This window comes from Pteropus medius, unplaced genomic scaffold (genome assembly GCF_902729225.1).
Source record: "Pteropus medius unplaced genomic scaffold, Ma_sr-lr_union100, whole genome shotgun sequence".
Classification (NCBI taxonomy): domain Eukaryota; kingdom Metazoa; phylum Chordata; class Mammalia; order Chiroptera; family Pteropodidae; genus Pteropus; species Pteropus medius.
The window spans coordinates 10,432,059-10,459,225 of record NW_024340699.1 but is presented as its reverse complement, the minus strand read 5'-3'; the positions used below and the strand labels follow the sequence as shown (position 1 = coordinate 10,459,225).

Here is a 27,167-nt window from a genome sequence, read left to right as displayed (position 1 = left end):
TCCTTGACCGTTAGTTTAAAAAAGGGCACGAGTTCAGATAGAATCAGTTGGCCTTGTTTTAGTCTAGTTTCGGGAAAAGTAGTGCTTTAAAGGGTTTTAATTAGGCCCAGTGCCCAAAGATAAATTACACCCCTGATGACAAGTGGGTGTTTGTGTCCCCTTCCCGATTGCCACACACGGCTGCCAGTTCACAGCACCTTTTTCTTTTTCTCCTTCTAGCTCTCCCTTGACAGCTCTAGTTCATGCGCTGGCTCCTGTCATCTGTGCATTCCCAGATTTGGCCCTGATGAGCAGATGACCCTGCCCTTCCACCTTGACCCAACAGAAATTGGCTAATTTTTAAGGAAAAAGTAGAGAACCTGGCTTAGTGTGGCCAGTATGATTCAGGAAATGAGAGCGTGAGGAACGAAGTCTGGGGAGAATAAGAAAGGATTCTCAGCCTTCTGTGAAGCTTCGTCTCTCATGGGTGTTCCCGACACACACGGGGCGGGGCGGAGTGGGCAGAGGGCCTCTGAATTGAGAAGGAATTCCTGAGGAACTGGAATGCATTCCTCAGAGAAGCAGCTACATTTCTTTGGTTATCTGGAGTCTTAATTGTTATCATTATTATTAATGGCGAGCATACCATTAGGTACTTTGCTACAGCGATTTAATTTAATTCTCGAATTGTCAGAACTGAGATTCTTAGTCCAAAGCCCATGCTCTTTTCACTCTACCCCGCCCCCGAGTGTCTCTCTGCGGAAGATGGGAGTTGTTCTGATAGACTCAGAGTTCTGACGTCTTGAACTTGGCTTTTTCCCTCTGCCATTTCAGAGTGGTGGCACGCTCTTCATGTAACATGCCCTCTTCCCCTTCTTATTCACCCTACTAGACCCCTTGAAGCACTGTCCTTGGAACGGACCGCTAGTTAAATGATGGTGTGTCGTATCGCACCTTTTAATCAACCACATTTTATGCAGGGAAAGTGGGGAGCTTTTTTTGTGGTTTGCAAACTTGATATTAACATTGTCCTGACCAGAAAATGCTAAAACTTGCCCACCCACTCAGTTGTGTTTAGGCTTCTAAAAATAATGTTATTTCTCCATACTCAGACATCTGTTTTCACTCTGTTGCCAATTTAAATGCCGCTGTATACTCTGTGTATCATGGCTACTTTCCCAGCATTTTGAAAATTCGCACAGGGTAAGGGGATTTTACAAGTTCTCAAAAACACGAACTATTCCTCTACAGTAGCCACACGGCGTGGTGCCTGGGTGAAATGCAGGTATCTGCGTAATTACAGGGCTGCACCTGCACGTGCCCTGTCCGCCTGCTGCTGACATGAAGGTAACCGTGGAGTTGCATTTGCAGGCTGGGCCCCCTTCCTGGGAGTGGTCAGGCAGGGCTCAGGGCCATCAGCTTTAAATATCAGCCTGGGCTGAGACCACCATTCCTGGCAGTTTGATGAGAAGATTTTTTTCGGTTACAGCCTATTCCTTTTGGCCAGCATACTCCACAAACGAGAAGGAGCGTCACTGCCCTCATTTGAAGGCACCCCAGTGAGCACTTTACACGTGTCATCTCATCTGATTCTTAACAGTTTGAAGATACTTTTCCCGTTTTTACAGAGGAGGGAACTGCAGCTTACACAGTCCGTCATTTGCCAAAGCTGCTCGTTAACCCAGGCATTTTCTACCACAGTGGGCTGCCTTCCATTTTTAAGCGTCTAGTTTCTCTAAAAAAGACCTGGCCTGTAAGCATTCTAGCAAGGGTTGAGGTCGTCAAAGAAGGTGGTAGGTGGTATTTTGGGCATAGTCCGCAGGAAGTGCTGCTTTCTTTGTGGGTGGCCTCGGGGGTGAGAGGAGCCGCCGGGCCGCTGCGCAGCAGAGCGGTCCCTCCGTGCTCTGCTTCAGGGTCGCTTTCCTGGAATTTGGAAACAAACTGCGCTTGTTTTGAAATTAAGGAACCCAATTTTAAAAACAGCCCTAAGTGGGCTCCCAGAATGAATTGATCCATCAAGAATTGTTTGGCACACTTTTTCTTTCAGAATTCAGATACGTGTATTAAAAAATTAGATTCTTTCTGGGCACTGAGAAGCTAAGCCATTTCCTGACTTCATTTGACTTAGAATGAAAGCTGTTGTCCGGCAGAGCTTTTGAGAGGCCCTGGTATTTGGCTCTTGTTTGAGGGTTGGAAGTGGAGAGCATGGCCCAGCCTTTCATGCTGGGTGCTGTTCTCCGTCGTCGGGACTTGAAGGGATGGACGTGTCACAGGCCGGCCGGCTGTGCGGCCTCGGCCCAGCTCCTCTGCTCTACGGCTTCGGGAGTAGTAAAGGAATATAACCAAGTCACCCGGTTCTAGAAAACATGTTCGATAGAGTGAAGCGAGAGAGCATGCAGGACATACTTTTCGGTATAGGGAGTTGTTCCCCACTCCTTTGTTTTAAATTAAATTTTTTTCAAATTCTCACGTGATAGTAAATGTGCCTTTTCCATTCATTGAAGTAGAGAGTAACAAAGCTACTTACTGAGTCAGCGTTTTCCTGCTACGCATAGCATGCGGAGGTGTCTCAGTCACTGTCTGAAAATGCTTTCTCTAGCCGATTCCACTATTGAAAGCAGTTTTAGATATTCTGTGTATTCTGGGCCCCTTCCTGAAAAGTTGCTTCTCCAGACAGATCTGTTGTCTTCTTAGACAGCGGTAGCAGAGGTAGGGTAAGTTAATTTTTTTTTTTGTATTTGGAATGTGCTTTACGTCTGACATTTACAAATGCTGGAGGTGATGCTGCGGGCTCAGAAGCTCTGGCTCAGTAGCGGATGGGCAGGTGAGCATCTCCTTGCCCCGGGCATCTCCGTGGCCCGCCTTGCATCCCCGGGGTGTGCAATCCTGCCCTCTCTGTAGGCGGCGTGTGGGAGCTCTCTGAGGGCAGGGATTATATTTCCAGACTCCTGTGCCAATTACTGAGGCCTCGACTGGTGAAACAGTCTCCTTTTTAGATGTGTGTGTATCGGTATCTTCAACCTTCCCTTTTTTTTTTTCTTTCTGTAAAATAAGGACAATAATTTTGGTGTCTGAGTTGTGATGGTTATATTAGCTGTAAACTATGTGAAGCGCATGGCATGGTGTTATGAAAGCATAGTGCCTCGCACATGCCATTTAGTGAATTTTAACATGTTAGAACAGTACAGAAGCAGACTGCCTTCAAAATAAGAGGAAAGACTTTGTCAGATGTAAGTGCTTACTATGAATGAAGATGAGATTTATCTCCGTTTTTTAGCAAAGCAACCAATTAAACTTTTAGCTATTCAGATAATTAACTGCTCAAAGCTAATCTTTAAAACTATATCCTGAATTCAGGTGCGAACAGTTATTCGGTCCCTTTTGTCGCCTAATTTCAAGGGTCAGGAGTTGACCCTTTGGTTGTTCTCAGTAGAAACGTGGCACCCTCGCATCCCGGAAGTCCTCGTGCGCACCACCCAAAGTCTTCCGGGCTGTGGCCTGGCCCACTTCCTCACTAACCTGTGTCCCTGGTCTCATGCCGTAGCGCCGTTCATTTTCCCACGGCCTGCAGCACTTACAGTTTCTAGTCACTCCGTTGGCAGTTATATTTTATCTGGAATCGTTACTGACCTCCTTATGTTCTGTGTTCCCTGTCTCACAAGCTAGGCCTGTACTTCCTTATAGACATTGCATAACTTAGTGGAAGAAGCACGGACTCAGTCGTGAAGAACTGGGTATGATTTCTAGCACCTCTAGTTACTAGTTTTGTGGCCTCCGGCAAATTAAACTCCTTCCTTGTTTGAAAAGGGGAAATACTAAGGACTTCATTCCAATGTTAACGTGTGGATCATTTAACCAAATAAATGTCTTCAGAGTATATCTGGTTCCGGATACTACGTGCGTAGGTACTGGCGTGGCGCCTCCCTGGAAAGCAGTATGCTTCCTGTTGATCATTGAATCCCCAGTGTCTAGCACAGTTTGTACTTGGAATATACTAGGATCTTAGGAAGCGTTGCATGAATGATGAAAGAATGAGAATCCAGGGCCGAAATGCGCCATCGTTATTCCGAAGGAGCTTCTGGAGGAAGGTTAAAAATGAATAACAAAGTTTTTTCTATAGTAGTTTAATATCTTTTCTCAACGATCAAGACAATGCTTTGGATGGAAACGCAGACTGTCACTATATGCTTAATGTTGGCGGTGGTCTCCCGCCAAATATTTTAATTGGCGTTAGAGAGTGACCCAGCGAATTACTATTTATTTGTATGTTTTGGATGCAGATGGCATTCTTTGAACATATTGAGTTCTGTCTAGGCCATTTTTTTTTTCAAACCCAACCCCAACTCATTGGAAATCCTGTGATGGTTACCAGACGGGCAGGGAACGTTTGAGAAAAAAACATCGTTGGGCTAATGTCTTACTTGGAAAAGAGCATGATTCCTATCCACAGACAGTTATTACGCAGACCAAGGTGGGGTATCAGTGGTATGCTGTTTCTGGAAGCAGCGCCGAAGTCTGAAGTCTAATAGAATAGTCGATTCGCAAAAACTCATCTGTTGCCTCCTTTTTCCTCTAGACTATAGAATCTAACTGGCGGTGTGGACGACACAACTTGCAGAGGATTCAGTGCCGCTCTGAAAATAGTAAAGGTGTCTACTGTTTACAGTATGATGATGAGAAAATTATCAGTGGCCTACGAGATAATTCTATTAAGGTGAATGACTGTATTTTGTATGTATTATTTTTAGAACTGTGGTTACATGTTAGACACTGGAAGTGACCATCTCTTCATTTATCCCAGATCGGTTTATCTGTCCCACTCAGTCTTGGCAGCTCTCGATGTGGTTCTAGAGGTAGAGCATTTTCCTGTACTAACGCTAGACCTCTGGGTTGTCTCATGATGCCTACCTTGCTCTGAACACATTAATATTCTGTGTTCTGTAGGTGCATGTAGAAATTACCTCAGTATCACAAGGCTCTTGATTACTTTGCTCGCTGGTGGAAGTGTTGCTAACTCGCCTATAAATCAGAGTCGTTACCTTTTATGGTTTCTGAGAAAGGCTCAGATGGTAACACAGAAGAATCAGAGCACTTTTGGATGCTCTATCAAAGTTATAATTTCCATACAGGAAAACTCATTCATTTTAGCGTAAAGCTCTATGAGTTTTGACAAGCACAAAGAATTGTGTAGCCATAACGATGATCAAGATACAGAAGAGTCCCATTATCCCCAGGAGTTCCCTTGTCCTGTCCCTTTGTGTTCAACTCTTCCCATCCCTCTAGGCACTGGCCACCACGGGTCTTTTATTCTGCCTCTATAATTTTGCCTTTTTGAGAATGTCCTTTAAATGGACTCATACCGCATGTAGCCTTTTGAATCTAGCTGCTTATACTAGACGAGTGCCTTTCAGATTCATCTGTGTTGTTGCAGTTAGCAGTAGTCAGTTCCTTTTTCTCACTGAGTAGTATTCCATTTAATGGGTATACCACAGTGTGCTTATCCATTTACCTGCTGAAGGACATTTGTGTTTCCAGCTTTTTCTTAACTATGTATAAAGCCACTGAAATGTGCATGCAAGATTTTGGGAGATTATGGGTTTTCAGTTCACTTACATTAAAACCTAGGTGTAAGATTGCTGACTCATATGCTAAGTGTACATTTTACTTGCTAAGAAACTGCCAAGTTGTTTTCCATAGTGGCTATAGATTCCATTTTATGTTCCCATCAGCAGTGTTTGAGATTTCCTTTTATTCTGCATCCTTGTCAGTCCTTAGTATTCTCAGTGTTTTGATATTAGCCTTCCGATAGGTATGTAGACACGTCTTGTTTTATTTCCCCAGTGACTGCCGATCATGAGCATCTTTTCACTTGTGTTTTTTTGCCATTCGTATGTTTGTTAGTAAAGTTTCTGTTCAGATCTTTTGTCCATTTTTCAACTGAGTTTTTTGTTTTTATATTACCGAGTTTTAAAAGTTCCCTTATTCTGCATGCGAGTCCTTTGGTAGATATAGTTTGCAGATACTTTCTTCCACTTTGAGACATGTCTTTTCATTTTCTTAATGATAACTTTCATAAAGCAAAGATTTTAATTTTGATGAAATCCAGTTTCCCGAATTTTTCTTTTATGAATCATACTTTTAATGTCATAGCAAAGAAGTCGTTCACTGAGCTTTTTGAATCTGTAAATTTATGTTTTTCATTCACCACATCTCATAACTTTTTGGCCATTTCTCAGTAATTGTTTTTGGTGCCAATTTCTCCTCGCCCTCTAAGACTCTAATTACATAAATATTTGATACTGTCCTCAATTTTTTTTCAGTCTTTTTTTTCCCCTGCTGGATAATTTCTCTTAGCCCATCTTCAAGTCAACTGAAGTTTCCATCTTTCATCTCTATTCTGCTATTGTCCCCGCATCGAGTGAATTTTTTTATTTCAAATACTGTATTTCATAGTTTCTATTTTCCTGCCGAATGACTCTTTGTTCACACTAGGCATGGGGGCATGGTTATCTACCTCAGGGAGCGTAGTTACCGTAACTGCTTTGAAGTCTCGGCAGTGACAACATCTGGGTAGTCTCCAGCTTGTTATGTGTTGTCTGTTCCCCTGAGAAATCACTTTTCTTGCTTTTTTGTAAGTTAAGTACTTTTGAATTGTATCTTGGACATTACGGATGTTATATTGTAAAGACTACAATCCTGTTAAAACCCTCTGGAGAATATATGAGGCCCGTGTTTCTAAGCAGGTAGTTAACCTAGTTAGGCTCAGAACACTAGTTTTGCCTTGACTGCAGCAGAGGGGGGAGGGCAATGAGAAAGTTGGGCGTGGATTCTAATCTCTTCTGCTTTTCAAAGCCTTTGTCATGTTGCTTTGCGTCTGTCTTGGGCTTGCACTACTCAGAGGATGGTCTGAGACGTCAATGTCAGGTTGCTTTTTACAGCCTTTGCTATTCTGGTTTATAGTCTGTCCGGCATGGTAGGTGGGTTTTCATATGGAATTCAGGAGACCTTTTTTTCCTAGATCATTCCTCTTTTGGATTTCCCCGTCTCTCCTGCCCACAGGGATCCTTTTTACCTTTTCCTCCAGCCAGAAAAATGGGGCTTCTCTTGGACTTGTAGTTACCTGCGCCATTGCTCTGCAGCGCATCTGCATCTTGGGGCCTGTACTTGGGTGCGAGCCGTGTGAGGAAGGAGAAAACGGGGTCCTCCACACGTTCTTCGGTCCCCGGGGATCCCTTTCCCCATCCTTCTGTCCAGAAAGAGCGGTTTCTCTCAGAACTTTACCTGGCCATGCTGCTAGTTCAGTTTGTGGCTCCCTGATCTGGACCCGCTTTGGGGCCACAGGAGAATTAAGAAAACAGGCGAAAAGAATGGCAAACGCCCCCTCATATCTTTCCTGTCAAGTTGCCCACTCAAGCCTCCCTCTCACTTCCCCTCCTCCCACTTCTCAGCGTCCTCAGCCGGTCACTTCTGTGTTTGGTCCAGGCTTTTAGTTACAGTCAGCTGGGGAGAGAGTTTGTAGTGGGTGTTCTCCATCTTGGCCCTGTTTCCTGTGTTGTTTTACTTCGGGTTAGTTAGAGGGCTTTTTGCTGTCGTTTTTGTTTTTTGCTTGTTTGTTTCTTATTTTAAAGAAATATACATATAAAATAGTGGAATTTCAGTAATTCAGATAACTTGAGGCAAAAAGCACCCTGAATTATAGGATATAAAGAAACTTTTGCTCGTTTCCTGTGTGTTTGTTTGGCGGTTTCCTGCATGCTTGGCAGTTTCCCAAAAGGTATTCTGTGGATGTGACTCTAAAGGATGTTAATTTGAAGAGTAACCCCTTTCCAATTTAGAAAACACTGCATACTCTATCGCCTTAGAAATTCGCAGGATACAGTAACACATAAAGGCTCTGAGAAGGCCTGCAGTCGAGTCACCCAGTGTTTCTCAACTTCCAAAACACGTTTGACCACAGAACTCTATTTTTTTTTTTTTTTAAATTTATTTTTCGGTTAGAGTTGACATTCAGTATTATTTTATATTAGTTTCAGGTGTACGGCCTAGTGGTGAGACAATTATATAATTCAGAACTGTGTTTTTATATAACTTACTGATTGCCCTAACCTGTGGCGGCGAATATACTCCAGAAAGAGTGACATATGTTACTGTTTAATTTTGGCAGTTCCTCTAAGGAGTAGATAAGAATGGTTTAATTAAGGACCTTGTGAAAAGCATAGGCTGGCCATGGGCTTGCATTTCATTTACACTGGATGTGTTTCTAAAGAATTCTCCTAACGGAGGCACACCCATGTTTAAATTAAGCTTACGTTTGATTTATAAGACAGACCGTTGAGCCAAAATGCACTTCAGAGAGATCATCTAGATCTCTAGATCCAGCCATCATTCCAGTGGCTGGAAACCTTTTGTACTAAGCCCTGCATTAGTCCTTGATCACTATTCAGTCTTTCAAAATCACTGTGCTTCTACTAGGTCAGAAATATAAAGGCAAGCCTTGCTATTTTATAGAAAGTTACTTGAATATCTATAGCTCTTAAAATACCTTGGCCATTTGCAGTAAACCTTAGGGACACTGCAAATTATGACACTATTTTACAAGGGAAGAGACAGATCCACAGGATCTATTTTTAACCATCATAAGAAGAGAGAAAAAGAGCACTCGGTAAAAACGCAACTATTATTAACATTTTACTTTGTTTTAATCCATTTTTTTCGTTTTTAAAATGAACATAGTAGTTATGTCATTGTATAGACAACTTTTATTATGAGTTTTAAAAAGCAGCTTGAACTATTATGTTTTCTCATTAAAACTTCATAGCTTACACTGAAATTTTTCAGAACTGTTGAACATTTTCAGTTTTAAATTTTTGTAAACAAACAGAATGGGTTATGGGGTATGCATCTTTAAATGCTCTTAATAGATATAGTCACGTTGTTTTCCAGAGGGTGAGCCAACTCTTCATAGAGTTTATTTTAAAATTCCCTTCATGAGGCTGTTGGGTACAATGAGTACAGTCGTTAGAGGGATAAAGTAAACAGAATAGTACATCCCTTCTAGAAGTTACTCAGTATCACCTCTTCCCTTATCATTTCTCACCTGTTTGATCTTTAACTCTCTAATTTACTGTGACAGGTTTGTTTTATTTTACAGTTCAGGAAATAAGGCGAGACAAACATTTATCATTTTGTCTAAATCACCGTTTGTGGTTGATCTTGTCTCAATAGATTTGGGATAAAACCAGCTTGGAATGTTTGAAAGTGTTAACGGGGCACACTGGCTCTGTCCTTTGTCTCCAGTACGATGAACGTGTCATTGTGACTGGCTCTTCAGACTCGACAGTGAGGTGAGTGATTTGGCGTCATGGGTCCGAACTCGTACCTTCCACGAGGAGATGGAGACTCACACCGTCGCCTGCGGTGAGCACACGCACGCCGCGTGTCATTTCGAATGCTGTATCAGAACCATTTCAGGTGCGGGTGCCTTTGCGCTGAGTGGTAGGAAAGCTAACTTTTGTTTAGGTCCTCTTCCCCTCACCATGTGTGCAGAGGTGGCAACAGGCTTTCCTGCAAAAGCACACTGCCTGGTGTTGGGCTGGCTCCGTCCTCCTGGACGGTGGCCCGGAGCAGCGGGAAGGAGGGCAGGTGTCCCAGGAGCATGGAGGGCGGTCACCCACATGTGCTGAAGGGACCAGACGTGGTAGTTTGCAGAACACTTTGAGGGACCCAGAGAGAGTGCTAGATGTTTTGTAGAATGTTATCCTATTGAATTCTCACACCAACCTGTCTTAGGAGATAGATATGATCTTTTTTTCTAGATGTATTAGGAAACCAGGATCAGAGAGGTTAAGTGATTTGCTCAGTCACGTGGTTAATTTTGGCCCTCGAATTTGTATCATTCAAGACTGTCCTCGTGTATCGTGTGACCTATCCAGTAATGGAGGCACTGGCTTTCAGACGCCACTGTGGAGCAGAGTGATGGCCGCGGAGACGGCCATGGTCCGTAGTGGAAGGGAGTCGGCGGTGCTGGTTGGAAGTTGAAAGAGTAGAAAGGAAACGTTATGGGGAGCCACTCCTAAAGCACTGGGACGCACAGTCTGGGTGGCTTTGAGCCCAGTGTGGCGAGGACTTGGTCTGGGCCCGGAGACCCAGCAGCAGAGCCTCGTCTGGCCTGCTGGCGCGGGGAAGCACGCGGCAGTCCTCGGCTGAGGCAGGCTGGTCGAGCGGGGTTTCGTAGGCACACCTCAAGGGCTGCGGTAGGCGCCAGCGCCTTCCCCCTGACTCAGTGCCTCCCGGCCACTTCTGCCGTAGACCACGCCTCAGCCTCGGACGCCTGAGTCTGTCCTCTGCTCTGCGTGGACTTGTCCTTTGAGGACAGTGGGGTTGCAGAGGACCTATGACGAAACGCTGCCCCAGTGCCTGCCTGTCCCGGGGCGGAGCAGTCGGAAGACACTGGCTCTGTCGGGTAAAGAGATGGGCGTGGGGGCTGCCGTGACCTGACTCACTGTCCACAGGTTCAGAGGCCCAGCCGATCACAAAGAACCTCAGGCTGGCAACTGCCCTCAGCTCCTCAGCCACCAAGTCTCCCTCCCCGTCTTCCCAGACTCGCTGCAAAGCCCACTTACTTGAAGAATCATTATTTTGCCATCAACACAAACCTGCAGACATGATCCCTGCGTTCCTGACTGACGATTAATAAATCTAAATCTGGGCAGATCCAGAATTGGCCTTCTTTTTTGAAACCATCTCAGCGAATAGAGAAATTACATCCAGGGGCTCCTCTTAAGCATGTACTTAGGTGTCAGGTCCCAGTCGCCAAAGACAAGTGAGCTCCTCGGCTCCTACTGCTAAGAATGGGCCCGGGGCACAGGCTCCATCCACAGGCATTTCCCGGTGGTCTCTAAGTCAGCGTTGTGCTTTTCCGTTCTCGTCTAGGGTCTGGGATGTGAACACGGGCGAAGTTCTGAACACGTTGATCCACCACAACGAGGCCGTGCTGCACTTACGCTTCAGCAACGGGCTGATGGTGACCTGTTCCAAGGACCGCTCCATCGCTGTGTGGGACATGGCTTCTGCCACCGATATCACTTTACGCCGCGTCTTGGTCGGCCACCGCGCTGCTGTCAATGTAGTAGACTTCGATGATAAGTACATCGTGTCTGCCTCTGGTGACAGAACCATCAAAGTAAGTCTCTCTGCAGTCATAACGCTGCTTGCTTCTGTCCCTTAGCACGGAAAGAGATCGAGAGGTGGCTTACGCCAGACCTGGTACCTGGCAAGGTCTTTATCTCTTCCGTCTCATTCTACATGCTTCTAAAATTAAAGGCAAAGAAGGAGAAAAGGGGCCTGGGACCGGGATCGAGAACGGTCATCTGTTTCATGAAATGACATTATCTATAACCTTTTTAAGGAGAAAACTAACCTGCTGACCGTGTCCTGTGTGCGAGGAGCTTGTATGTTATCGCCTCGCTTCCTCCTGGCACTCCATTGCGGTAAATATTGCCTCCATTTTGCAGATGTGGCTCAGAGCGCAGAGCCGTGCTGGAGACCACACAGCTAGCCAGGGGCAGAGCCGAGATTTGAGTTATTCACCTCATTTCGAGAGCCTGCCATGCCTTAGACCCTGGGCCAGGTGCTGGAGATGGGATGATGAATAACACACATCCCCAACACGTGGTGGGAGGTTGACGTGTGACGGGCAGTTGTAGTCTCAGGTGATCCATACGATATGGTCAGTGCAGTTCTGATTCCAAATTCCATGTTAATTTTTTAAAATTTTAGCCTTCTTAAATTTTTATAACAGCTTTATTGAGATATAATTCACACACCGTAAGATTCGCCATTATAAAGCTCACAGTTCAGTTTTTCTTTATCATATTCACACAGCGTATATAACCAGTCGTTCTAGAATATTTTCACCTCCCTCCAAAAAACCTCATACCCGTTAGTAGTCAACCCTTATTTTCTCCCCAGGTCTGACGGTCATTAATCTACCTCCATCTGTGGACTTGCCTGTGCTAGACGTTTTGCGTAAATGGCATCATATGATTTGTGGCCTTTCGTGTCTGGCTTTTTCCACTTGGTTTTCAGGTTCATTCATGTACGTCGTAGCATGGATCAGTGCCTTCGTTCCTTCTAATGACTGAGTAAAAGATGTGCCACGTTTCACTTACCCATTTATCAGTCGATGGACATTTTGGTTGTTTACACTTTTACTCTGTTGTGAATAACTACCATAAACATTTGTGTGGGTATATTATATATTTTCAGTTCTCTTGGGATGGTAACTCTGTGTTCAACATTTCGAGGAACTGCCAACTGTTTTCCAGAGTGGTTACAGTATTTTACAGCCCTACCAGCAAATGTATGAGCATTTGATCATTTGACTTGGACCAAAAAAACCTCCTTTTTATGACCAGCACTAGACAGCATTCTAGTATCTCACCCCACAGGTCTAGGTAGCATTGAACTTCAGACTGGTTGGTCTTAAAGCTGAACAATTGGGGATTGTATGTGGTAATTCGCTCACCACTCAGTCACCCAGTTGTTACAAGCTTAGTACCTGGAAGTCAAGAAGGTTCGGTCCTTATTACATAACAGCTGTTGCATAATATCGGCCTGGGGGATTTCTCTATATCCTCATCAACACTTGTTAGTGTCTTGCCTTTTTATTATAGCCATCCTAGTGGGCTAATTTTTCTTTCTACTTCCTGATGACTCATGATGACAAGCACCTTATTGGCCATTATCAATTTCTTTTGTTGCTCCGTGCTCTTGTTGTCATGTCTAAGAAACCATTGCCTTAATCCAAGGTCACAAAGATTTAATCCTATTTTCCTAAGAGTTTTATAGTTCCAGATCTTACGTTTAGGTCTTTGATCGATTTCGACTTAAATGTTTATATACAGTGTGAGGTAGGGTTTAACTTGATTCTTTCGCACATGAACCTCTGGTTTTCCCATTCGACTGCAAATGCAGCTAATAAAGTAATTCAGGGCCCTTGGTTGCCTTGCATCTTAACTGGCTTGTGATGTATCATGTGTCTATGAACATCTAAGTTTTACAAATAGTTTCACAAAAGAGGGATTACTTATTCCACATTCATAATATTAGGAATGATGTGTCAGAACAAACGGAGCTGTTCAGGATACGATGCTGAAAAAGAGGAGGGTGTGAAAGGTGAGGCTTTTTCACATGTTACGTTGGGTTTGACATGTCTGCTGGCCCAAACTCTTCCCTGTGCGCAGTTGAATGTCTGAACCATCCAGGAGATGTTCTCTTTGTGAAGATCTCAAGCTTCAGAGACTTCTCAGCTTCCCTCTGTGTTTCATTCCAGTTTTATCACTCAGCAGCCAAGAAAATTTGATGCTGTCCAATCTGGCCCCCTCGCCTCCCACCCGTTTTTTATAATTAAGTATTTTGATCAGTCTTAGAAGATTTTTTTGTTGTTGTCGTGTTGTTTTGTTTTAAGTATATGGCAAGGGTACTTTCCGCATCTGCATCCATTCTTAAAAATAGTGCTAATTTGCTCTACAGGTCTGGAGCACGAGCACCTGTGAATTTGTCCGCACGCTGAACGGGCACAAGCGCGGCATTGCCTGTCTCCAGTACAGAGACCGACTGGTCGTTAGTGGGTCGTCAGATAACACCATCAGGTGAGTAGCAGTTGACAGAACAGGCCAACCGATTTTTGCCATAGTATTGACTCGTCTCCCAGTCCTAATGCTCAAAAGACTCGGTGTCTTTGGGGATGCTTCAGATGAGAAAACGTAGATAACGTTTATTAGTCTCTTTGGCTCTGCACACTAAAGCGGGTAAACTGTGCGCCCTGGGTGTTCTTCCTAGATTCCCCCACGTGCACGGTTTTCCTGCCTCAGCTCCGCCCATGGTCACTTAATACCGGATCACCCCAGAACAGGGCACGCTCCAGCCTTCCAGCCGAGCCCTGCTTTCTCCGCCTGTGAGCGCCTGCCTGTCTCCCCAGCAGATGGGGCGGGGCGGCTCTATCTGTCTCTCCCAAGACTCCTCTTTGGTCATTTATTTTAGTTCCCTTTTTTCTTCCCAACACTCACTGTCCTTCTAGTCTCATAAATAGGACTATCCTTAAACACTTTATATCTCATTAAGAACTTGCCGTAAATGTCTAATTATCTCAAGTTATTTTTCTACTGTTCCAGTATGTGCTAGTAGTGTTTTTGTAATCAAATTGTCTACTGTTTGGGCAAAATAAAGATTGGGTTCGATTATTTCGGAAAGGAGGAGAGGTGGAAGGAAGGAACGCAGCTGTAACTGCTATGAGTTTTATCTTTTTTTAAGATATAAAAGTTTAGTACTTGAATCTTGGTTCTGTTGTATTCACCACGTTTTGTAATACTTACTACTTCAGCAGTAAACAGCCCTTCACCTCCTCATTGCGATCGCTGAGGTTTTAGGAAATAATGTGTATTGCCCTACAGAGCTGCTCTGGAGTCAGTGGCAGTGCTGGATGGCATTCACAGTGGGTTAGAGAAGCCATCGTCGCTGACACTGAAGAACAGACTGGCCGAGAGTGGCTGTGGTACACCATCCATTAGGTGTATGTGGTAGGAGTTACTGGTGCAGAGGCTAAGGAAAAGTCATTACAGAGTTAGTTTGCTGTTTTATGCATGTTAGTTTGCTCTGATGTCTTTTTGCAAATAATTTAGAAAAATCAATAATGGAAAAAAAATCTTTATTTCCAGAATTGTTACATAAATTATAGAGAAAAGGTCTGGATGTAGTCAATGGATTTATATTTCCAAGACACTGCATATAATGAGTCTCCCACTCCGACCTTGCAGACTGGACAACCGCAGTGTGCAGTGTGTATCTAGGAAGGAGGGCGTCCCTAAGCCTCATCAGGAGAGGGAGACTCCTGTGCTGGTTCTGACATCAGGGGGCCTCGTGGCCTCCAGGCAAGAAGTGCCTGGGGCGGAAGCCTAGCCTCTGGCTATATATATGTCCCTCCCACCCCCTCGCCGCAACCCCAACACCCATGCTTTCCTCCTTTACTGCCTGCAGTTTCTGTCCCCCGCCCCCCAAAGAAGTCCTTCCTAGATAATTTGGCTACATGGTTTCATCAACTCAGATATCAAGACTGTCTAGGAACAAAATATAATCGAAGTTTCCCATTTGTTGACCTATTTAAATAGTAATACACGCACACAATTTTGAAAAGTTCAAACTGTATGAAAGAAAATACAATGAAAAGGCTTCCTCCTAAGTTAGTGCTTAAAAACACAAACGGCATAAATGTACACATGTTTCTTTGTATGTGCATAGTGTCGTCTGGGAGTGAGCTAGAAATAGAGAATTCCAGAATAATGAAAAGCACGTAAGGGACAGATGCAAAGAACTCGAGGCTGGGGTGATCCGATGTGAGGAGCTGTTGCTCAGATCCGTTTCGTTCCAGGCTGTGGGATATCGAATGTGGCGCCTGTTTAAGAGTCCTAGAGGGACATGAAGAGTTGGTCCGATGCATCCGGTTTGACAACAAGAGGATTGTCAGCGGGGCCTATGACGGGTGTGTATCCCACGTGTTCAGACGCACTGCCGTAACCGTGTCAAGGGAGGGTCTAGAAAGTGCTGCGTGTTGAGCAGCCATGTGTGCCAGGCACTTCTCATGCGATGGTGGAGGGCAGGTGTTATTGTACCACTCGATCAGGTGAGGCCGCACAGGCCAGAAAGATGAGCTGTCTTGTCCCAAATCCCGTAGCAGAGCCTCTGGGCTCCTAAACTTAAGCTTTTAACCGTTATCGTAAACGTTGAGAGTAGCTTAGGTTGTGTTTGCCTTAGTTTAGCTCTTAAACCAGGGCCGAACTCATTGTGTGAATTCAATGATAAATTTTTTTCACGCTTTTGGTGAATTAAACGAGTCATTTTTTAAAAGCCTCACAACTTTTTAAATGAGCAAACAGCAACGAAAAACCTTTCAAGATGACCTCCTACATGTACTTCACAAATGGGTTAGTTGGCCTGTTTGCACCCCTATTATTAACTTTCAGCATTTGCTTAGTTTGGAGAAAGGCATCCTTGGAATGTCACAGAGCCCTAGCTTCTGTCAGCGGCACCTAGTCAGCTCTGGGGAGCCCGCGATGAATGAATTTGGTGACATAGATTATCAAGTCAGGAACTGAATTCAGATAACCTGAAGTTGTTTTCTCGTCTCCCCTAAAATAGTACATCTTCACAATTTCAGCAATTCTGAGAATGTTTAAGTCCTTATTTTTCCAAAATCGAGTGTAATTGGTTTAAATAACTTGTAAAAACGCAAGCCTGTTCCCCGTGAACTTTTATCATAGGCAGTTCAGACGCACTCCTTTGTGGCAAGGAAGGGCTTGACGATATTTAAAATGTGAGCTTTTCCACTCATCGCAATCTCATTTTCCTTCCTAGGAAAATTAAAGTTTGGGACTTGCAAGCTGCTCTCGACCCTCGCGCCCCAGCCAGCACACTGTGTTTGCGCACGTTGGTGGTATGTGACCTGTTGAAACAGGAAGTGGTTCCCCCGCACTGGCGGGTGGCCACCTGCAGATGCGCCTGTCTAGGTGTAGTGATAGGAGGCTGTCAGAGAAGCGCACTGCCTTATCCCTTTGGTTTAGCCAGAGTAGAGAACTTCTTGCGTTTACTTGGCAGCGAGCCCTTTCCTGAGGCCTGTCCCACAGCCGACGGCGAGGGCAGGCCTCCCTTACAGGTGGGCACAGGGGTTTCCTTCCGGTAGGTTTGGGAGGTTTCTTCCTGTGCGGAGGGCGAAGCGCAGTGGCCTTTGCAGAGTCGCAGAGGAATCCGGGATCGGTGGCTGTGCTTCCAGCCTGGGCCAGACCCCTGGTGGGGAGGCAAAGCGGCTGTGACGGTCCAGGTTCCTCATCAGGCCATTCTGTTTCGCAGGAACATTCTGGACGTGTGTTCCGGCTACAGTTTGATGAATTTCAGATCATCAGCAGCTCTCACGATGACACTATTTTGATTTGGGATTTCTTAAATGTGCCTCCCAGCGCCCAGAACGAGACCCGCTCTCCCTCCAGGACATACACTTACATCTCCAGATAACAGTCTGCACTTTCCCCGTTCTGGTGAGTACTTCCCTTGCTTCTGATTCCGCTGATGGAGTTCACCTTTTCTTTGGGGACGGTTTGTGATTCGGGTTTCTTTCTCAGTGCTGGGAACCCAGATGGTTAGTTTTTATTAGATACCTCGACTTGACAGAGTTCTGGTATAAGGCTGTATGTATCGTCACGGTCTCATCAAAACAAGAGCTAAATTGGAATCCTGCGTATGGGGGGGTTTTGTACTGGCAGACAACTTGTTTCCTGTTTTTGAAAACTTTTCCTAAATGGTTTCCCTCTCATACCAACGTAGCATCAGTAAAGTCCCTCAGATTCTGTTCTGGGTTCAAGAATCTCCTTGTTCTCTTTTTCCTGCTCTTCGGTTCTTTTTTTTTTTTTTTTTTTAATCATCATCAAACAAACATTCAAAATTACCTTCTCCCCCATCACAATTCACCTACCACCAGCGTTTTTTAGAAGAGGACTCGAAGAAGGGTGTTTGTTGAGAGAGCTCCTAAAACCTGTTCCTGGTTCATTAGACTCAGCAAGTGCTCTGGACTGCTCAGACTGCAGGGCAGCTTAGAGCTGTTAGAACCACCAGTGATGGCCGTGTTTTGATAACTAATGAGGTCCAGCCCTGAGGATGAGAAGCCTTAGCTTCCTGTGTCCTAGGAACTGACGACGCTGATGATCTGAAAGCGGTATTCCGAACTCTGAGAATTTTGCAAGGGGCCCAGTGAATTCTGTGCACATTTAACTTTGTAGATTGAACATTTTTGCACCTATTTGTTTTACTACATATGTACGTGTGGAAAGACTGGCTAATAAAACTCATTTTTATTTAAAAGTATTATTCCATGCTTAGTGGCTTTTTAGCATTATATTTTTTCCTGTACACTGAATATTAGAAATGTAAGGACAGTTGGTGTTCAGAATTGTCAGCTTTTTTGCTTGTTTGTTTTTAATGAAAAGATAGGGAGCCACTGCCTGATTTTTCGCTTACCACAGCAAGCTAGGATGTTTTACAGTTTTAAATATTTGAAAAAATTAAAAGAATAATATTTCATGACATGTGGAAATTACATGAAATTTAAATTCCAGCGTCCATCAAAAAAGTTTTATTGAAACACAGCCACCCTCATTTGTTTAAGTATTGTCTGTGGCCGTATTCATGCTTCGGGAGCAGAGCTGAGTAGTTGCAGTGGAGACTGTATGGCCTGCAACATCTAAAATGTTTACTTTCTGGCCCTTTCAAGAAAAAATGTGCTGACCTCTGGCTTGCCCTTGTTCCATCTATTAGTAATAAACCAAGGGTCTGCATCAGGTGTGGCAGTTTTTTCTTCATGTCACTCAGTTTTATTAGCAGTGACTGGCTAGTGTCTGCTTTTGGAAGGATTCTGGGATCCCATGTGGACCCAAAAGACCAGAGCACCATGAAGAGCTGGCTCTGTCTGCCTGGGTATAGGAGGCGAGCCACAGCAGCGACCTGCAAGCCACATTTATAGTTGCTGTTCTCTGATCTTAGGTGTGTTCATACTCCCTCTTAGGTAATGACCATCTTCCTTGCTGCTTTCTCTCTGGATATATTCTTCAAAACTCAGTTGAAAAATCCATGTGACAGAATTTTTACATTTATTGAATAGAATCTTAAAATAGACATTATAAGGAATTATAGAAGAAGAAGGCAAGGATCTCTTGAATGATCGCCCCTCCCTGCCTCAGCCTCCTTTCCCCAAAAGCCTAAGGGACAATATAGGGAAGGAGGAATGGACCCAAATGGAAACTGGTTTCCCTCCTAGTCTGTCTTCTTCCTCTTCAGCCAGCCCTCCCTCTTGCCCCCAGCTCGGGTCATCTTAGCACTTTCTCTGTCTGCCTCACTGGCCACTGCTGTCTGCAGGGTCAAGATCCAGCCTCTTGAACGAGCTGGTAGGAGTTTCAACATCTAGCTCTCACCTTCCGTCCTCACTGCCACCACTACCCCACCCCACCATCCCGTCATTCCCTCTCGAAAGTCCAGTGCTCTAACCAGATGGAATTCTGTTGAATTGCTTTAATTAACATTTTAGTGGTGCAGACTCCACACTTTCCCCTTGCTTGTGCTATTATGCCCCGTGAAGCCGCCCCACACACACACTCTCTGCCACCCCTTTCCTCTGAGTTACTTTACTGTTTGGTGTCGAAATGGTTTGCATGCCTGTCTGACAAGGCTGTGGAGCCCATCGTAGATTGCCTCGTGTATCGTGAGTGCTCACTGGTGTTCATTGGGCAGGTGGCACTCAGGGCAAATGTGACGTATTTGTGCTCTTTTTTCTAGGCCATAAAGAATGCCCATAAATAAATAAGTGTGTGAAACCGGAGTGTATTCATGCAGTCACTTTGAGCAGACATAAAGATAACAACTCAGTAAAAAAATTAGAACATGTTGTCGGAACAGTCAGCTACTTCTACACACCCCTTCGTAGGCCGATGCCTGAATGTCCACCCCCCTCCCCTCCACCCTGCCTGCGCCTTCCATCTTCGCTGTGCCCCATTGTTGTTTTTAAATTAAGTTTATTGGGGTAGCATTGGTTAATTTAAACAATTATATACTGTTGTTGTTTTTTAAATCAATTTTATTAAGAGACAGTTTGTGTATAATAGATCCTACCCATTTAAAGTGTGCCGATGGATGAGTTTTTACAAACGTGAGCGCTCCTGTGGCTACCAAGATAAGATACATAACTGTCACCCCAAAAGTCCCCTCGTGCCACCATTGCCGTCAGAGCCCGGCGCGGCGCCGCAGCTTCAGCAAACACCGACCTGCTTTCTGTCCCTAGATTAGTTTACCTTTTCTAGAGCCGCACTCGCCACTGTAGTAATCACCAGCCACGTGTGGCCGTTGAGCTCTTGAAAGGTGGTTAAGAACGGAATTTTTACTTATATTTTAATTGAATTTAATTGGATTTTTTATCCTATATAATTATACTTTATTTAAACAAATTCAGATAGTTACACATAGCTAGTAACTACCGGTTTGGGACCAGTGCAATTTAGAAGTGTATGTTTTCAGCTTTCACATCTAGGCCTGTGATCCATGTAGAGCTCGTTTTTGTGGATGGCGTGAGGTAGGGACATTGTCGCTCTTGTTTTTGTACAGTTAGCTAGTTCTAGCACCGTTCGATTAAAAGACTTTCCTTCCCATTGAATTGCTTTAGTGCCTTTGTCAGAAACTCAGTCGACCCCTTACTCGTAGGTCTGTTTCTGGACTCTGTCCTATTCCGTACCAGTGCCATATCGTATCATAAATCTTGCAGCTTTTAAAAAATTGTTTTGACCGTTCTAGGTCCTTTCGGTTTTCACATTGAATTTTGAATGAGATCGTCTAGTTCTGTGACGATGACTGCTTGGTTCATGATTAGAACCGCGTTGACTCTAAAGGTCATTTGGGGGAGAATTTTCCTCTTGAAGTTCGTTGAGTCTTCCCAGCCATAAACATGGCTCCACTCTATTATTTAGGTCTTCAGTTTCTGTTAAGCAGCGTTTTGCGGTTTTTAGTGTAGGCGTCTTGCACATCTTTGGTTAAATGTATTCCGTTCTTAGCTCTTCGTTTTCTAAGCCATACGTTGCCCTCTGTGCGTTGCGCTAGCTGCGGCAGGCCTCTGCTCTTAGTTTTTCACATGAGAGAAGCACGTAAAATGCTGACGTAGACCACGCCACTGGGCGGCGCTATGGGGCGGAGAGGCTCGGGGCAGGAGGGGTATCAGAACGACTTCTCTGGCGTCTTCGATATGTGTTTAAAGAGGCGCAGGGTACAATTCAAGATGTCCACAGTATGTTTGTCCACCTCCTGGCATACTGAATAGACGAACTGCAGAAATGTTCACCGATTGGACAACTTTGATATACTACTTCAAAGTGCCCTGAAACAAGATTCCTTTGGTTGAGGGATGAAGTCATGACACCAGTGCCGGTTCATTGGCTTTGGTGGAAGGGAAGCTGGTGTCACCTAAGAACAAACGCCTCGTTGTGACCCACCGTTATAAATGAGTGGAAAGACCTTATCTGCTTTTTAAGCAGCACGAGTAATGAAACCTCAAATGCGTTTGTCTCTTCAAAGTGAATTACTTTTGACAAGCTTGGCAGTCAACTTTATAGATTTTATTGCTCTTTTCCAAATTCTTTTCATTTATTTTAACATAAAAAAATTATTGCCATGTGATACTGTAAGATTTATGCGTAATAAGAAACACTACCCTAATGATGATTTAATCTTGCAGTAAAATATTCACTCCTAAAATAATTAGGTGAGGGTACTTCTGTGTACAGGAAACCTAACAATAGATACATTTGCCGAGTCATTTTTTAAAAAATTACTAACTCATTAAGAGCTATATATACAGTAGTTCTCATTTTTATTTTTAATAACAAGATAATATGAGATCATTGTTAGGAAATTAGGGGGAAAAAGATAAGCCAAAAGAAGAAAATAAACTCCTCTTCATGGTTCACCATTGTTAACTGCTTTGCAGATACCCTTTTAAGCATTTAAAAATATGGTCGATAATTGCACGTTTTAAAATGCCTTTTTTCCTCTTTGTTGTGAAGTTGTTGCATGCTAATAATGTCAGTGTTTGCCTAAATTGCTGTCCTTAAAGACAAAATAATATTTGATTGTTTGACTGTGTCCTGTTGTTACATATTTATGTCTCCCCCCAGCTTTTAGCTATTAGATAACACATGACAGATTTTTTCTTTTTTTTTTTTTTTTTTTAGCTTAATCTTTGCCCAACCCTTTATACCTTTGGCTAGAATTCTAGAAATGTCTGGAGTGTCTGGGTTAAAAGGCATGACATTTAAGGACTTCTGATAAATAGACTCATATTGCCCTCTAGAAGCGTGAAATCAGCTTACATCCCCCACCAGCAGCGTTTGAGAGGATCTGCTGCTTATCTCTGGGTGTTCGTGCTTTACAAATCATTCAGGTGCTCTTAAATATCCTTCATGGGAAAACAGTGGCGAATGAAATTGAATCTTTCTTGAATTCATTGAGAGGGCTTATTTGGAACCTTGATCTTTATGAAAATAATTGATAATCTTTTAGGAAAGTTGCCTTTTAAAAAGCACACAGGCTTTAAAAAAAAAAATCCCTCCCTCCCTCCGTCTCCCCCCACCCCCGACCTAAAGGTGACTTTTAGATCTGCAAGGCCAGTGATGTAGTGCAAGTAGTTGGAAAGGGTTGTGACAAATGCGTGATTGTGAAGTCATTTTAATGGAATTTGACTTTGTTATGATAAGGTTTAGAGTAGAAAATGTCAGCACACACTGCACACGGTAATGATAGGTCTTGTGCCTGAATGTTCTGCTCACTTACGCGGTCACGCATGTGTCATATTTACGCACATGGGCGAATGTAGAGGTTACGATTGAAATGTGTACCTGACTCAGTCACGGTCCAAAAAATATGGACCATTCAGTAGTCTTTTTTTCTACATTGTGTTCTCCTTTTATTGATCATTTATTTCAAAAAGAAGTAATTTCTGATGACTAGCATTCTATTTAGCATGGACTTTTTATTTACTAGCTTTTCATATTTTTATTTCACAATGATGAGTGATCTCAGGAGAATATGAGACGGACCATCATAGGTTCTGGGTGTCGTAAATTTTGCTGACTCTAAAACCTGACGTTAAGCATGTTTTGTCGCGTGCTTAGTTTTGGGCGGCAGCCCTGAACGACGAGACGGTAGGTTGGCTGTAGGGTCGCGCACTGCTTTGACCCCGCTCCCTGTCTCAGTGACCGGTGGTTTGAACCGAGCCTTCGTTGTCTTGTTCGTGATGCGGGTCTAATAGCTTGTCCCTCGTAAGGTTGTTGTGAAGTGTAAATAAAATGATGCCTGGTATGCACTGCACTCAAAACAACTCGAAGCTTCTGGTTTTGATGCTGTGGTGCGTATCTTCATGTCTAACCGGAATTTCCATCCGTGCTCCCTTTGGTTTTGTTTTTCCCCAGGGGTTTCCTAGTCTTGAACTACTGGCTACATGGCTACCCAATGCCTAAGGGAGTTCTTCACGGCTGAGTTATGAAGCTGGAATTGGTTCTAGACGCTGGGTAGATGCGAAGCAGCCTAACTCTTCAAGTACTGACCTTTCTCACTTCCGATTCCAGCCTCCACTTGGAGAAGGATACCTTAGCTTCACCGACTTCAAGTAGGACAGAAGCCCATTTTTTCCCCCCATCAGTGAAAAAAATCTAACGCTTCAAGTGTCAATTGTCCATATAAGAGGAACGGACGGTCTGCCAGAAGTAAATCGACAGTCGAGAGAAGACTTGGCCTCTAATTTATATCGCTTTGCACTTTGGTCTGATGTTAAGAAGCAGCATTCTTCGGTGAAACTTGGGGTGCCAAACACCTACCCAGAACGTCCAGGGCTTTCCTTCGGGAAGTTAGCATTCTCCTTTTGACTGTCCACGTCTTTCTGAATTCTGACTTGTATTAAGAACATGTTGGACAATGGAAAAATTTCTCTGGATGGTTTTAGTAATATTTTTTGGATTACACTTCCCTTCTGTATCATTTCTTTTAATTTAAAGAACTGTAAGCAAGGTTATATTATCTCCTAACAGATAATATAGCTTTTTTATTAACTGTTCTCTGTACCCCACCCATCTCCTGATATTCGGTAGAGTAACACCTTTACACACGTGCTTGCCTCCTAATTTAAAATACTGTATCCGCATGTAGATATAATGTACATAACAGTTTAACCTCAAGGTTGCTGGAGTCGGGGCCCCGGGCCTGAGACACTAATGCAGAGCGCGTTCGCACTCGGCCGTGGGCTGGGCTCAAGAATCAACGCCAGGGTTGCTGTGGATTACCTAGAACCCTTCCTACAGTATTCATACGGTGTTTTTATTTTGTCATTGTCCTCGTGTGTGCGTGGTGAGTGTTTTTAACGGGAATCTTGTTTTAAAATGTAATCTCTAAAGCTTAACACAGAATGTTTGCTTGGTTGTGCAGTATATACGATGGAAAGGTACCTTAACATTTTTTTGTTCTTTTCCTCGTTAAGTGCTCCTGAGTACTAGTGGTCACTTCCCGTAGTATTCATTTGACGTCACTGGCAAAGTCATTCTGTGTGTTAGTAACCTGGGGACGGAGAACAGCAAGGCCCTGTCGACTGGTTTCCTGGCTCTAGCAGTCACGCGTCCTGACCTTGTCGGGGGGCCAGCCGGCCCTGCTTGCGTGCCGGAGCCCACATGCCAGGTCAGGCTGGTTCAAGGGCCTGTGTCGAGTGGAAGGACGCAAAGCCTCAAGCTCACGAATCTCGTCCCCGTCATCTGGTGTCATCCGGTGTCACCTGCTGCGGTGGCCCCGGCAGCTTCTCCGAGCTCCCGTGTGCTGGGCAGCCCGAGTGTGTGACGGGCACCGCCATGCTGACGGTGCATGGGAAGGACCTTGGCCTCCGGTTGGCGCTCCTTTCCCCCGTTCAGTATTAGGTTTCGATTTGCCCCTCGCCATTGTTTCCAAAGATCAAGGAATGTTGATACCATTTTAAAGGACCAATGAGAACCTCCTGTCAATCGAGAGCACCTCTTCCCGTGGAGGTGCTCTGTACTACTCAAGGGAGGGTCCCCAGGCTCTGTTCGTCCTTCGCATTGAGAACGGTGTGGGGATCAATGTGCGTGTGTGTGTGTGTGTGTGTGTGATTTGTTTATTGGGTTGGCTTTCCTTTTCCTTTTTTTTTTAATACATCCCTCCTTACATGTCACTAAATTAATTTCTATTTTTGAGAAGTTGAGTCTCAAAAGTGTAAAAAAAAGAAATAGGCTCCATTCACAAGGTGGGTGCTGTGAGCTGGACGGCGGCTGTCCCTGCCCTTCCCCCGCAGCTGCACCAGCAGCCGGGTCAGGAGAGCCCCGGGGCGGGGGGAGGGAGAGGCAGTTCTTCTGAATGAATGGACTTTTCGTTGTTGTTTTTGCATGTTTAATATAAAAGTTCTTGTTCCTTGGGAGATCATGGCCTTTGAATATGCACACAACCTTTGAATTGTGCCTACTAAATTATAGCAGGGGACTGGCACCCAAGGAATTCTGACTTTCTGGGATGATCGTAGTAATTCCCAGCCGTACTCTGGACTTTATTTTGCTAACCATAATTGAGCAACTGTAAATTACTGCTATATTAATGTTTTAAAGCACTGGGATAGTCTAATTCTAACTTGTAATTAATTATGTTTGCCAATTATCTGTTTGAAATAAATTTGTGTCTGAACAGCTATTGAAGCTGTTAAATTGTACAGATATTATTCATGACAGCTTTGTACTGTGGAATGTGCTTAATAAAAAACAAAAAGTTGACCTTTGTCCAATAAATTGCTAAGTAATGTCAGTAAATCAAGTATGAGTATTAATGCAATACATCTAATCTGGCTTCATGCAATTGTTACTTCAGCTACTAATTCAAAGCCAATACTCTAATAAAGTGTTGCAATACTCTAATGTTCTGTTCAGAAATTTTTCAAACAAAAAATATCATGTGCTGTTTGTAATTCAGTGACATACAATTAAAGTTTATAGATTTGAAAAATCATCTGCTCTGTAAAGTGACGTGGAAAGCTTCCGGCCTGTGAGAACTGTGTGCGATCACACCGTCCGTGCCTTGGGGTCTTGTGCTGAAAGCTGACTTGAACTTCAGGAGCTGGGGCCAGTTCCGAAGTCCTCCCAGCAAGGCTGCTTCCCTCGAGTACTGCACTGCATCACGAGTTACCGTAAAATGAGGAAATGGCCCTTTACGTGCCCCCAGTGGCTCCCGCGTGAGCGGGTCTGTGGTCCTTGGAGAAAGGGGGTGGAGGCGTGGGCACGCACTGGTAGCCACGCCCCCTCGCACTTCGGACGTGAAATTGTGCAGTTTTGCTCATGGGCCGGTTCACACATCGCCAGTTAAGTACTAAAGCAGAAAGAATACAGTCAGTGTCTGCAGGATTCTGTCCAGGAGTCCTGAGCACTAGCAAGAGTTCTCTGGATAGCTAGATTTTCCCTTGTTAGTCAACGAATTAGCAATGTGGAATTTGAGGATGAAATTAAGAGTATTCCTATACCGTATTGCCCCCACCCATTTTTCCTGTTAAAAATGTTTTAGAAATACATAATATGCACATGGTTAAGAAAACTAGTTTACAAACCGTAAAACGATGAGTGAAAAATGATTCTCCCTTTGGCCCTTGAGCCTCAGTCTCCCCGTTCATTGCTGACCAGTTCTTTGGCACATTCTACTGAATGGATAGTACTCTGTGTAGAAGAGTCTGTGTATGTCTATGTGTGTATATAGATACACAGCTAAATGAACTGTGGTACATCTGCATGGCACGTGCACACACACGGCCACCTCACTGCCTTTTAACCTCAGCAGTAACATGCTGGACGTGCTGTACTGCACCTTTTAATGATCCATTAAATATTCAGGTGATCATTCCGTGTCAGTCGATGTAATTCGGCACCTCGTTCTTGCTCATGGCTGCATAGTATTTGGTTATAAGTATGTGCCATAATTTATTTAGCTAGTTCCTTGAGGGTGGATTTTTAGGTGGTTGCCTTTTTTCCCCTATTTTTTTCCACAGGTCTTTCTATCCCTGCCTGCGCTTGGCACGATGAACTGTTGGTGTTTGGGGCGAATCCTCAGCAACAGCAGAATTTACCACTGCTCTAATGTGGGAAGAATCCCAGGTGCTGGGCTGCATCTTCATCCCTGCGCAGTCTCTCCTGCCCCCACACAGTTAGTGTTCAGTAAATACTAGCTTTTTCCTCCCTTGACAGGTGAAGGGAGGAAATTCACTGCAAGGAATTCACAGCGACGAATTCATCATCCTATATTAATGGTGGAGACTCTAAGAGCGGTTTTGTAGAACTTGGATATGTCATCAGAGACTGCTGGTGCTTTGCCATGTCGGCCTATTTGTTTTCCAGTTACTAAGGAGAAAGGAAGTTGGGCCATCTGGCTGATACTCCTGTTAGTAATTAGCCATGTGGCAATACCCCCTTTTGGGTCTTAGCTTTCCCATTTGTAAAAGGTTTCACTAGTTCAAGCCCTGGGGGGTACATGGCCCAGCTCTGGGTGATCTGTTGCCTTGCAGGAACACAGACTCTCAGACT

At 44.2% G+C, this 27,167-nt stretch overlaps 1 protein-coding gene across 10 annotated transcripts in view; it reads left to right on the top strand.

The window, feature by feature from the left end:
- The window catches only part of FBXW11 (F-box and WD repeat domain containing 11), a 97,441-nt gene extending 71,924 nt beyond the window's left edge, over window positions 1-25,517 (top strand). For 7 of the 10 annotated variants that reach the window (XM_039877862.1, XM_039877891.1, XM_039877850.1 and 4 more), the window contains 8 exons: window positions 4,556-4,693; window positions 9,205-9,323; window positions 10,912-11,161; window positions 13,513-13,631; window positions 15,407-15,517; window positions 16,390-16,468; window positions 16,882-17,066; window positions 23,028-25,517. In XM_039877862.1, the coding sequence (XP_039733796.1) occupies window positions 4,556-4,693; window positions 9,205-9,323; window positions 10,912-11,161; window positions 13,513-13,631; window positions 15,407-15,517; window positions 16,390-16,468; window positions 16,882-17,043 (978 nt within the window). In that variant the 3' untranslated portion in view covers window positions 17,044-17,066; window positions 23,028-25,517. Of the gene's footprint in view, window positions 1-4,555; window positions 4,694-9,204; window positions 9,324-10,911; window positions 11,162-13,512; window positions 13,632-15,406; window positions 15,518-16,389; window positions 16,469-16,881; window positions 17,067-17,506; window positions 19,030-23,027 lie in introns of those variants that run through there. The other 3 variants (XM_039877835.1, XM_039877841.1, XM_039877870.1) reach the window with 3 other exon arrangements.
- The last annotated feature ends 1,650 nt before the right edge of the window (window positions 25,518-27,167 follow it).